We start from the raw sequence: 13,076 nt of genomic DNA on the forward strand, positions 1-13,076 counted from the left end.
AGCTCACCAGGTCTCCTCTTGCAAAATTCCTACAGGCATATCATAGGACAGCCCAGGCGTCCCTGGAGTCAGCGAGGACCCTGCCAGCAGGTCTGGGGGCGGGACCTGAGTCACTCCCTCCGGCCGCCGGGCTCCACCGCTTCCCCGCCGTTCACTTCAGCTTCTTGCCACCTTCCTGTTTTCAGCATGGTTTGTGGCCCCAGCCGTCCCTCCTTGTCCCGGCTTCTCCCAGGCACCGAGATTCCTGCCTTACGCTTTGTCCTGCTTCCGCGGCTCCCTTGTTTTCCCCAGCCCCCCGTGCATGTCCCGGTCTCGGCCGTCAGAGCCTGGGGTCTGGGGGCCGGCCGGCGGCGCTCACCAGTCTCTGTCCTTGTCTCCCTCTACAGCCTGGTCCGACCCCCAGTGGCACTAACGTGGGCTCCTCAGGGCGCTCTCCCAGCAAAGCAGTGGCCGCCCGGGCGGCGGGATCCACAGTCCGGCAGAGGTAAGGATCCTACGACCCTCTCGGCTGTGGGCTTCGAGGGATAGGGCCCAAGAATTCGTTGGTTCTGAGAAGGAGATCCTGGGATGTTAAGATTTATAAGGGCAAAACGAGCTGCCTGTGATGTGGCCGTAGGGGTAATTAAAGACTTCTTGGTCTTCTGGGTCTCGAGAGGGAGGCAATATTTTCTTCGCATTGCTCAGCTTTGAGTACCACTCTTGAAAAAGGAAAGTTAAAGTGGAGTAAGGTCATAGACAGCATTAAGAAAACCGACGTCATTAAACTGGTGTCTTTAGACCTGAGCTCTCCACTCACATTTCTATCTGGAAGTCCCATACACACTCGGTCTAACATGACTCGTCTAACGCGCAGCTCAGTCTTTCCTTTCACCTCAGCTCCCGCCCCCAATTATATCTCCCTATGTCCATAAAGCACTGCTGTAAACTCGTTCACCCAAAGCCAGAACTTCAGCGTCATCTTGGATTTTTTTTAATGCTGTCTTTATCCAGTACGTTTATACTGTACATGAAGAACTCCTCATCCGTTCTTTCCTTCTCCATTTCTACTGCCTCAGTTTAGCTCTCAGTTTCTCACATCTAGAGAATTTTCTACGTAACTCGCCTCCTCTCCAGATCATTTCCACTCTAATGCATCTTCTGCTCTGATTCTGGCACACTGCTGGTTAGTTTCTTGTTGCTGAACTTAAACACGGTGGGCAGGGGGAGAGGGTTACCAAGGCTCTTGGTGGTGGGTTCCCCCCCCCCGCCCCCGCCTAATCGCTTCTCTTCTCTCTCCTGTGATCCAGCAACAGTGAGCTTATTACTGTTTTCTAAACTCACTAGACACCCCCACCCCCACCCCTCCAGCCATTTGTGTATATTCTCCAAGACTAGGCTCAGGGGTTATTTCCTCTTGAGGCCTTCCCTGACTCCAAAGGCAGCAGTAGCTACTAGTCTTCTCTTTTACTCCCAAGCATTTTGTTCATACCCTTCTAATAGCATTTCTGTTTCCATGTTTATCTCCTTCATTAGACTTTGACAAAAACTGCCCATCAGCTCTATCCTACCATAAGGCTGACACAATAAATGATGAGTGAGGGAAGGAATCAAGCTACCCTGTAATCTTGGGATTTTTTTGAAGGAACCAGTGGGGGTTTTATCTAGAGAGGAAAAGACCTTGAAGAGATACACGAAAACTATTCTCAGGGATGTGAAGAGGGATGAGACTTCTCTTGTTGGCTACAGTAGGTAAATCTAAAACTGATGATTTGAACTTAGATGAGACAGATTTCATCTTAGAGCAAAAAAAATTCCAGTAGAACTATGAGAAATGCTAAGATGACCCTGAATGATTCTGAGTTCCCTGTCATCAAGATGTTCAAGGTAAGGCTGGGATGGACCAGCTGGAAAGTGTGTCAGGCTGTGGTGTAGGTTATTTGGGCTTGGGGTGCTGTCTTGTTCCCACCCTGGATTTCAAAGATTCTTTGTGCTGGAATGGAAAACCTGTCCTGTAGGTACAGTTCCTTGGGGAGTGGGTCTAGTTAAGGAGAATTGGTAACACTGTGGCAGAGAAGTTTAGCCATCTGAAAACTCTTAAAAAAAGAGAGATCATGTGTTTATCAAATAAATGAAATAACTATTTACTTAATAAATAAAATTGAAATAACTGCTGCACAAGTGAAATGGAGACACAAACATTTGAGGACAGATGCAGCTTATCAAGTTGGGGGTGTTGATGTCATCTTTTAGAATTCACTACTGCTGGGGCCAGTGTAACTCAACAGACCATGGTTGTATGTACTGAGAGACCCTACAGAGTTCCCTTCTAGAATCTTGGTACTCTTCTAAGTGTTACTTCATGAGTGTAATGTAATAGGTATTGACTGTTCAAGAATATATTCCCTCTTTGTGAGTCTGTAAGAAAAAGTTGAAGCTAACAGTTAATAATAGTGCTGTGGATTATGTAGTCCACAGATTTGCATTCTGTCTCCATGTTCAATGAGGTAATAGAAGTAGAACCTTGAGAAGTAACTATGGGATTTAAGGTCAGGCCAGGGTTGGCGTCCTTGCTCTGTTACTACAGTATAAAAGGAAGTTGCTAGGATGAAAAGGAGCGATAACACATTGTAAACTGTAAAGCCTTAAAATGCTGCAGTGTTCAGGATTTTTTTTTTTTGAATTTTTTTTTTAATACAGCGGGTTCTTATTAGTTATCTGTTTTATACATATCAGTGTATATAGGTCAATCCCAGTGTCCCAGTTCATCCCCCCCACCCCCCATGCTTTCCCCCTTTGGTGTCCGTACGTTTGTTTTCTACTTCTGTGTCTCTATTTCTGCCTTGCAGACTGGCTCATCTGCACCATTTTTCTAGATTCCACATATATGCATTAATATACGATATTTGTTTTTCTCTTTCTGACTTCACTCTGTATGACAGTCTCTAGTGTTCAGGATTAATGGGAATCAGGCATAGTAAGGTGATGGACTAGCTGGGGTTTTAAGGAAGTCATCAAATAGTTATTGAGGGTACATGCCAGGCACTGTTCCAGTCATGAGGCTGTATCTGTGGACAAGCTAGTCAGGGTTTGACCTCATGAACCTTATATTCCAATGTAAGAGACCATAAACAAGGCAAATAAATAGATAATTTCAGGCAGTAAGGCCAAGAAGAAAAATAAAGTTGTATGGAGACTAGAGGGTGGGTGAGGATAGGGTGTTCAGAGTAGGTGACAGGTGAGTAGAGACCTAAAGGAGACAAGGGAGCAAATTATGCAATGGTCTGGGGAGGAATAGGCTTCCTAGACAAGAGGAATAGTTAAGTGTAAAGACTCTGAGATGGGAATGAGCTTGGCTTCTTTGAGGAACAGCCAGAAGACCACCATGTTAGAACAAAGTGTGTTAAAGGTTGGTTATGAAAACCATTGCGTTAGGGTATAGGAAGAGGGAGGCAGTTACACAGTGGCCAGAAAGAAAGGGTAAAATAGACCCCAAAAAGAAATTTAGGAGATTAAAATGGGCTCTGTTAACTTCTACCTAGCTTCCCAGTAGGGGGGATGGGAGGTATTTTGAGTACATTTTTGGTATTTCTAGGTGCCCTGAATCCTCTGCTATGTCCCGTGTGCCAGCAGATGTAAGAAATCTTCAAAGAGCACAGACTGATTCCTTGGGGGCTCCTGAAGACTTTGAAGACAGGAACTGGAGTTGGGTGGGTGTGGGAATAGTAGAAAGTACCTGGGTCCTAGTCTTGGCTCAGCCGATGACTTATTATGTCCACACTGGGTTTATCATCTAGCTCAAGTTCCTTTTTATGAACGAGGAAAATTTCACGTATCTACTCCACCAATTAGATGATGTGTATCTGTGTGTGAAAGCTCTTGTAAGTGTATGAATTACTCTGTAAGTCCCTGTACAGTTTACAATCAGTTTTCCTATAGAAACATACAGATGGAGTTAGAAGTTCCCAGGTGACCATGTAGCCCATAATTAATGTGTCTGAAATGTAATCTTTTTAGTACAGTACATCGAAATCATCGTTTGACACTAATTGTTTTTAGATTGCTAGCATGAACACAGCGCTTTTTGCTGGAGCCCACACTGGAACCAGGACTCCACTCTCCCACTCCATGCAGCAGGGCAAGCTCCCTGAGCTCTAGACCAGTGCTTCTTGCATTCAGAGTGTGGAATAAAGTCTGGTAGGGTGAGGTGGGGATTAGGAACCAGAGTTGGGAGGCAAGAAGAGATGGTGGGGATAGGGTATTCACTTTTGGTTTCTCCCTGTATGCCTGTCTTTTTTCAAAAATCCAGAACCAGCAGTCCACGGATAACTGGAATGGGATTTTGAGGGAGGGTGTCTTGGGATTTGGTTAATGGCGAGGGGTGGTGATGGGACAGGGCTTTCTCTCTCTCTTCCTTTCCCCTTCCCTAGAATTTCTGAGTTGGTGATAAATGGGCTGAAGAAGGTTTCTTCTGACCTGTCTCAAACTTACTACTTATTTTTACGTGGTACCAGTTTCGCACTGAGGGGCGATGAGAAGTGGGATTGGAGGAGTGCTGTGTGGGAGAATAGCTGTTGGGGAGGGATTCCCAGTGACCGAGGAGAGGAGGGAAAGGATTCCCTGGCTTCCTTCCTGGTCAGCGGCATTAGTGCTGTTCGCTGCTTCTGTGTGCCAGGGCTGCCTGCACCACACAGCTCACTTCACAAGCCTTGATCCCCTTGTGAGGGACAAGTTCTGGTTGGGTGTTTCCTGCATTTTTTCACGTCCTACCTCTGTCCAAGATCTATAGTCAGTATATCAAAATAGTGAAAACAGATTGTAAAATAATTTTTCATAAAATATATACTCTGTTTTGACACTTGGATTACAATTACAACTTACGTTTTTTGTCTTTTTTGTAGAAAATACAGTAATTTTAAAACATTTTAAAGTAGTCATTTAAAAATCAGATAATATGGATTCAGGGTATTTTTAAGCAGGAGTTTTTTACTTGACTTCACAAAAATACATGTGAAGTGAAACTGAAGTGCATTGTCCAAATGCGGTGCCCATATGTGTGAGCAAGTGGATGGGCTCAAGTCAGAACTGGGTCCACAGCCGCGCGTGGCTGCCTGCTGGCTATGTGGTCTTTGGCACTTTGCCTAACCTTTTATGAGCCTCATTTTCCTCATTTATAAAATGGAGATGGTAACTACTTCTCTGGGTTACTGTATGCATCAGTGTATGGCGGGTACTCAGTTCTTAGTGCTTATGATCAGTGGAGTAAAAGCAAGCAAAAGCAAGGAGGTATTAGCAAAGAAAAAGTTAATTTTTTGGTTCTTTACCAGTGTAATGGTAGCATATGTTATAATGCTCTGATAAGGGTTTCCAAGAAAAGGCCATTTGTAACATTTTTTCTCTCAACAGGAAAAATGCCAGCTGCGGAACGAGGAGCGCAGGCCGCACGACCTCAGCAGGCACTGGGGGGATGTGGCGATTCTACACAGAAGATTCACCGGGGCTCAAAGTGTAAGTCCTGGGAGCAGACCTTGTGCTTCTGTCCAGAATCACAGAGCCCTTTGGCAGCACTCTCTCTTTGCCACCAGTGGTGTTTGCTTTGATGAGATTTGTAATACACAGCAGCTTCCTTTGTGCCAGGTGGGCGGGGTTTGGTTTGTCCATATAGCAGCCAATTAGTTTAGGGCCTGGAGTGACATCTGTTCATGGTTTGAGTGAAAGCAAGGGAACATCTTCATGTAGCTCTGTCAGAATAAATGATGGGAATAGAGAGAACTGGAGGGAAAATGGTTTAATTAGGTGAAATTGCTCTTCATTTGGTGTTCTTGTCCGACACTGAGAAACAGGAGTAACCATTTGAATAGGAGCTAGGTGATTTGTCAAAGCTCTCCTGGAGGCATAAGCTGATATTATTGCAGTCTAATGGGAGTTTCTGCATTAGGCTGTGTTACCAAAAGTTCTTTGGCCTCCTTGCCGTTGGTGGGTGGTGACTGGACCCCTATCACTTCCCAAGTTCTAGGCCTGGGAACGCTCATTAGGTGATAGGATATGGGCATCTGGGGGAACCCCTGTCCCCATGCCTCACCTCGCTTTCTGGTACTGTGAAACCTAATCCCACAGGTTTCTGACCAGGTAGGCTCCAGGACACCACTGCTTACAGCTGTTTCCTGACTGAATCCAGTGGATGACGAATTGGAAAAATGACAGCAGCTCTCATTCGTATAGCACCTCAGGTTCAGAAGTTCAGATTCAGAAAGGCAAAGCTACTTGTCAAAGACAAACAGCCAGCAAGAGCTGGAACCAGATATTCTGGGACTGTTAAATTCCATGCTCTTTCCATTCTGCCTGTTTGGTAACAGAGACAAAATCAGATTTATTTGGATTAGTTTAATTAACTTTTGACCACTAGCTTGACTTAGATCACAAATTTAATTTAGAAAGACTTCCCTAGAATTCTTGAGGTTTTGTTTTATTTACTTATTTACTTACTTATTTATTTACTTATTTACTTATTTATTTATTTACTTATTTATTTCCCTGTTATGACGAAGACTTACAAGGTGAGAATGTATTTCAGGAAGTAATTCTTGGGGTTGGGGATGTGTGAGTTGGCAGCGTTTTGGTCCTTGTTAGAGGTAATTCTTCTGAGTATTTCAGAGACAGATTTTGAAGCCCCTTGCTCTTCAGGGTATCCAGGGGACAACATTTTAAACCCTTATCGAGGTGGTGAAACAACTGTCCTCTTGTGGGTGAATCTGGCTTGTTCGCTTTGGGCTGTTGTGCAGCCAGGCTTGCTTGCTGCTGTTGTGAGTCCTAGGAATCGACAGAAGCTATTCCTTTGCAGTGTCATAAACCACAGTCTCATCATACCAGAGAGAGAGGTTTATGGTGAAAGGACACAGTTGGGAAATTGTATCCTCAAATCCACATCTTGGAGCAGTCAGGTACCATCTTGGAGCTTGCTGTTGGCTCTTCCTGGGAGTTAGAATTCTTTTTCAGGTTGATAATAGTAGCATTTCCTGAGAGCTTACTAGAAGCCTGCACCGTGTGTGTGTTAATATATTTACTACCTCAGCAACCCTATGAGAGAGGTGCTGTGATTATCCCCACTTTACAGATGAGGAAAATGATGTTTGGAGCAGGTGAGTCACAGGGCCACAGTCACAGCTTGTGAGGGACAGAGTTGGTTTCTAGACTCCAGCGCTTGGACTCTAAGCACGGCACTCTCAGCTTTATGGCTGATGTTACCTAATGGCGCTGTAAAGTAAGGCAGTGTGATCCAGTGCATCGTGATGACGATCTCTTCCTAGGTACTTTTAAGTGTGTTTACTCCCATAATTGTACACATTTGGAAGAACACACTAGTGCAGCAAGGACTTGGATCTCCGTGCACTGATCGTCGTCCACTAGTGGACTCTTGCTACCTGCTGCTCCGCTGGGTTACTCTACTGCCCTAATTATAAAGACTCCTGGGCTCTTTTCCTGTGTCCACCCCCAGGTGTATCTGGGAGGTGAAGGGACATCTTGAATTCTTCAAAACTGTTGTTGGCAAGAAGAGTCAAAAAGACGAGGCCTTTGACTGACATCAGCATTGACAGGTTGTGTAAAATCAAGGAGTTCTACCTTTAAGAAACCCGTGTACTAATTCTCAACCTGGAAAGCATTTGATGTAGGGAAGGGCTGATGAGTAAAATCTACTTCCTTTCTACAGTAAACTAAATATAAATCAAACTTAATTAATGTTGCCTAGAATGTTTGCTCCCGTAAATATGGGAACCTTAAAGCAGTAAAATGAGCACTATGTGTGGAAGCAGAAAACCTGAGTTCAGATCCCTCCTTTCCATTCTGGCTCTGTGTTCTTAGGCTCTGTGTTCTTATTTCATAAGATTAATATTTGTTTCGCCTGTGTCTTCAGTTTGTTAATCATATGGGATCATATATTTGAAAATGCTTCATAACTTATAATGTGATATTCATCTTTGTTATGCCTAGTTTATTGTAGTTAGACGATGAAGGTTGTCTTTAAATATTAATTTGAAATAATAGTTTGGTAATTGGATCATTTGCACTTAAAGAGTTTGGGGAATTTTTAAAATTACTTTTTATTATGGAGAATATCAAATGCACGAAATTAAAGAGACTAGTGTCTCTAAGACATTAGATCCTTTTTTTGTATATATTTTAGTATGTTTCATTAAAAGATAAGGATTCCTCCTTTCTAAATAACCGCAATGCTGTCACCACAACCTCAAACTATCCACAGTAATAATTTTCGGAATGTTTTTAAATGATGTAAATAATATTCTTCTATGGATCTTAGGTGCTTTCCCCTCCCTTTTCCCCTAGGCAGTCTTTAATATTACAAATATAATAATGTATTATTACTGAAACTAAGCCTGCCTTTTCTTATTTCCAGTGGCCCTGTTCCAGTATTGGTTATGAGTCTTCTGTTCATCGCTTCTGTATTTATGTTGCACATTTGGGGCAAGTACACTCGTTCATAGATTCGGCTACATCCATCTGTCTGTCATGTGAAGAAGAAAGGAAAAAAACCCAACATATCTTGGACCAAAAGCATAGTGATTTTCTGTTCATGAGAAAGAAATTTTCTGTAAGCTTACTGTTTTACAGGGAACTTAATGAAAACTGATTTTAAGGAATCATTTTTTTCCTATGGCTAATAAACTTTTTAATTCATATACCAAGTCTCATTGCTTATGCCTGGCTGCTAGGGCCCTTAGTCTCTCTGCCTTTAGATTTACAAGTAAATATGTAGAAAGCGTTTTATGGAGATTGTTTTTTTGGTTGGATTGACAGTTTCTTATATGACCATGTAGTCATTCAAATGCACGATACTGTCAGTGGCCCTGGCTTGTTTTCTTCTAGGTATCTCTGTCTTGGTCCTTGTTATTTTGGGTGTTCTGTGGTTTTCAAGGAGTGTGCCTATGACTCCATCAGGCAGATCTGTGTTCAAAGGCAGCTGGTACCCAGCAGAATCGTCATAGAAATCATCCAGAAATCTTGGATGAAATGTTTGCTCATTCTGTTCTTTGTCTCTAAAACCATACATAATATTTTTGCCTCTTCTTTCTATCAGTTCTTAATTCTGTGGGTGTAGATGAGGGGTTTCAATCTATTTATCACTTGTTGCTAAACCCCTTTTGAAAGAATTCATTTGATAAATTGGATTTCTTATATAAAATTTTGTTTTCATTTTGAAAATTAAAGACCTTAATAATCAGTGTGAGATACCATTTCTAAACTGAGTTGATATAATTCCAACCAAAAATAAAAATTTTTGAAGTTTCACTTAGCTTATGCTGCCTTCTGGATATGAGCATTCACTTTCTGGTAGACCATAGGAAATACCAAGAATAGCTCAAAGGTGTGCACTCCAGGAGTCTAGGACTCTAAGCCACAATTTCTAAAGATTGAGATCCATGTAAAACGCTCTAGTTGTCCAGCAGAATCACAAAATGATGAAGAGGTGTATTAGTTTAAAAAATCGATAATTTGGAAAACATCTTTCTCTAAGCCTATTAAAAAAAAATTCTAGAACAGTTTCATAAGTGTTTTTCTTAAATCCTGGCTGAAAAGTAATTTTAGGTCCAAAGTGCCAAATTTAAGTGGTGAAAGTATGTATCTTTAAAAATGATTTCCTGGGGCGATATATGGGTGAGTGTGCTCTTGTAAATCCTAACAACAGATGGCAAATTATTGGGGAAAAAAATGATGCAAAACTGGTTCCCTTTGATCTTGGGAATTGATTATTGCATGAAATAAGTATCTTCATTTTGAAAGTCAGAGGAAAAAGTCTCAATTTCATTTGGAAGAAATTAAAGATGATAGTATCTATAATGGAATTTTTTTTTTTCTGATATATATATTTTTTTCATGTTGACAATACTAATAACAGTTAAAAGTTACACATTTAATTTGGGAAAGAAATCTGCTCCTCTGCGGGAGGGGGTCTGTTTTTCTTTGGGGGAGAAGCTGAAGCCACCTGGGGGAGCTATTTGGTTGTAAGGGGTGCACTCTCTTCACTGCACAGTGCTGCTGTTAGCCTCCTCTGCTTAGCAGTGGTCTCTAGTGGACTGACTGCTGAAAGTCACTGACTTTTCTGAGCTAGTGGTTTAGGAGAAAATGCTAGTTTTCAGTGGCAGAGCAAGATGCTTCATTCAGCAGAAGGAAAATTGGGGGTTGGGCATAAAAATGTACAACATTTATTATATAGCTGTTTTTGGCTCTGATGAGACAATGCTAATACCATAGCTGAGAGTCTTAGTGTTCAAGCTGTTCCTTTTTCCTCTCTTTTTCTTTTTTTCCAATTTTTAAAAATTGTGGTAAAATACACATAACATAAAAAGTACCACATTGGCAGTTTTTAAACTGTGCAAGTCAGTGGTATTGAATACATTCAGATTTTTGTGCAGCCATCACCACTGTCCATCTCCAGAACTCTTTTTCATCTTGCAAAACTGAAACTCTAAGCCCAGTAAATAATAACTCTACTCCCCCTCCCCCTTCCCCTCAGCCCCTGGCAACCACCATTCTACTTTCTGTCTCTATGAATTTGACTTTCTAAGTACCTCATATGAGTGGAATCATATATTTTTCCTTTTGTGACTGACTCATTCCACTTAGCATAATGTCCTCAAGATTCATCTACATTTTAGCATATGTCAGAATTTCCTTCCTTTTTAAGGCTGAATAATATTCCACTTATGTATATATCACATTTTATGTTCCTTTCTTTTTAAATAGGGATTCCTAGACTGTTATTTCTTGAGTCCTAGGGGATCATGAGTCATTTATAGTAATTTCAAAAACTTAACAAATTAGACCTTGACCTGCATTGAGGCTACCTTGGCCCAAAGAATCCTCAAGCTCCCTTGACTATGGGCTAAAATCTAGCCATTACTGAATGGACACAGCCAGCACATGCTGAATAGAAGCTCTAAGTGATTAAAACTGGGAAAGTGAATTACATTATAACTGCAATTTGAGCTGAGCCTTTTAAGTCACCGGGGAACAACCATATTGGGGAAAGCGCCCAAGAGTCCCTGAGGCTAGTGAGGGATGGAAAGACTAAGATCTCTGGGCCCAACAGTGCCTTGAACACATTCCAGTAAAAGAGTAGACGAGAAAAGATCTATCCCTGGGAGAGGCGAAACACGTTATATACCTTCTGTTTTCACACCTGTCCTAGTCTAGACTCCACTTTTTTTTCCAGGTGCTTATGTCCTCATAGGAAGAATTGAAAAAAACCTTCTGAAATGCAAATGTTGGCATCAAGTTAAAATGGATGAAAATGTCTACAAAGCTGGCTTCATTCAACAGGAAATACTGTACAGTATGTGGTGTTCCTATGCACAGGAACTCCAGAGCTGCACTGCCCCTCCCCTCAAGTGCTGCAGGAGGAGGGTTCTGGCCAGGACCAAGTTTGTTTGACTCTACTAGAAGGTCTAAACTTACTGCGCTTACGACCCCATCTTCCAGGCTTGGAAGTGTTTCTGACCTGGGTTCAGCTGCTGCCCTGCCATTTACCAGTTGTGGGATCATGGGTGTCTCACCTCTGTTTTTTGGGTCTCATTTTCCTTAGCTGTAAATGACTATAGATATGATAATTCCCACCAAACAGGAAGACTGAATGAGAAGAAAGATCCAAGAGTTGCTTTGTTAATTAGCTAACAGTTAACACATGCTTATTCTCAGTAATTTTGGAGATGTAGGTTTCTTATTAAATCAACAACCTAATGAGGAATTTACTATTTGCCCCATTTTACACAAGAGGAAACTGAAGTTTAAACCACTCAGCTTGTAAGTGGAAGGGCTGGGATTTAACTCCAGATCTCTGACTTACCCACTGCAGTCACATAGATAGGATTATTAAGTATTTGGGTTGAGGGCCAGGGAAGGGTATCACAACAATAGAGCTTGCACACAGAGCTTTAAATATAACACAATTCCAAGAAAGCGCCATCATTTGGTGTACTCCAGGCATTACATAGCTTCAGTTTGAGGTTTTGGCTCTGCAGAAGGAATTGGTTTCTCTATTTCAGTCCTGAGCTTTGTTCAGTCTATGGAACTCTTGTGTTTGTAGAGAAAGTGTAGTTGTTTATTCATTCAACAAACACTGATTACTGTGTGATATGCCTTTCTACTGGGGTTTTAGAAATGCCCTGGTGAGGTGACTCATGCTCAAAAGGCTAGGCATTTGGGTGTTCGGATCCTAGTCCCACTCGGGGCTGCCAGGGCTACAAGTCCTACGTAACTGTGATTGTGGAGACACCAGGCAGGGACACCCTCAAGGGCCCCTCAGCTACTGGCGAAATCAGTAGTTGGGACCACAGAGTAAGAACCAGTATGCTCATGGTGTGTGGGCAACGGTGCCAGGGATTGCAAAACTGGAGCTACCTTCCAGGAAATCTATACTGCATGGCCACTTGTATAACAGAGGGAAGACTGGGAAACCCTGGGATACTCTAGCTGGAAGGGCTGAGAGTTGACTGACTGTGTTCTCCCCATTGTACAACAGAGTTCTGGGGCCCCAGAGAGGAGGGGCTTGCCCAAGACTGTGCAGCAAGTCTGTAGTAGAGCAGAGGCCAGAACCAGGCTTCCTGTTTCCAGGCCAGGGCTCCACCTCCGAACTGCACTCTGAGCCCTATTTGGGGCCTCTGCATAAGCCAGCAGACATCTCTGGAGGCTAGACTCTGGAACGAGGTAAACCAAGTGGTGGGCTTTGCTCAGTGGGCAATGTTAATCAAAGGGAGAGGAGTAAAAGCAGCAAGGTTAGCTAGTAAAAATAATATGAATAATGTTAGTAAATTTAGGAGAAAGTCAACAAGTTCATAAGACTTGACGGAGAGACAAAATAGGGAGAAGCAGCCAGCAGAACTGCACTGTTTTGCATTCTTGTGACCACAAATGTTAGGTGAGCCAAGAACACAGCGAGATTGACCAACTAGGGTTAAAGTAAAGGCTAAACTTTTAAATACTATTCCTGGCCGCTCTGGCAACTAGGTCTCCTTCCCATGCTAAAGATAAAATACAACATGCAAATTAACTAAATAGAAATCACAGGTGTAGTCATACACAGTCTA

General features: G+C 42.4%; 2 protein-coding genes across 5 annotated transcripts in view; one reads left to right on the forward strand and one right to left on the reverse strand.

The window, feature by feature from the left end:
* The window catches only part of LOC309634260 (uncharacterized protein), an 88,515-nt gene that overhangs the window by 41,937 nt on the left and 33,502 nt on the right, over positions 1–13,076 (reverse strand). The gene's annotated exons all lie outside the window — the stretch shown is intronic.
* SEC61B (SEC61 translocon subunit beta) lies at positions 35–8,672 on the forward strand. The gene is made up of 4 exons (XM_082404256.1): positions 35–189; positions 387–484; positions 5,383–5,484; positions 8,390–8,672. Exons 1-4 carry the CDS (start codon positions 187–189, stop codon positions 8,475–8,477), a joined length of 291 nt encoding a protein of 96 aa, XP_082260382.1. The 5' UTR covers positions 35–186; the 3' UTR covers positions 8,478–8,672.

This window comes from Balaenoptera borealis (genome assembly GCF_965194805.1).
Source record: "Balaenoptera borealis genome assembly, chromosome: 8".
NCBI lineage: Eukaryota > Metazoa > Chordata > Mammalia > Artiodactyla > Balaenopteridae > Balaenoptera > Balaenoptera borealis.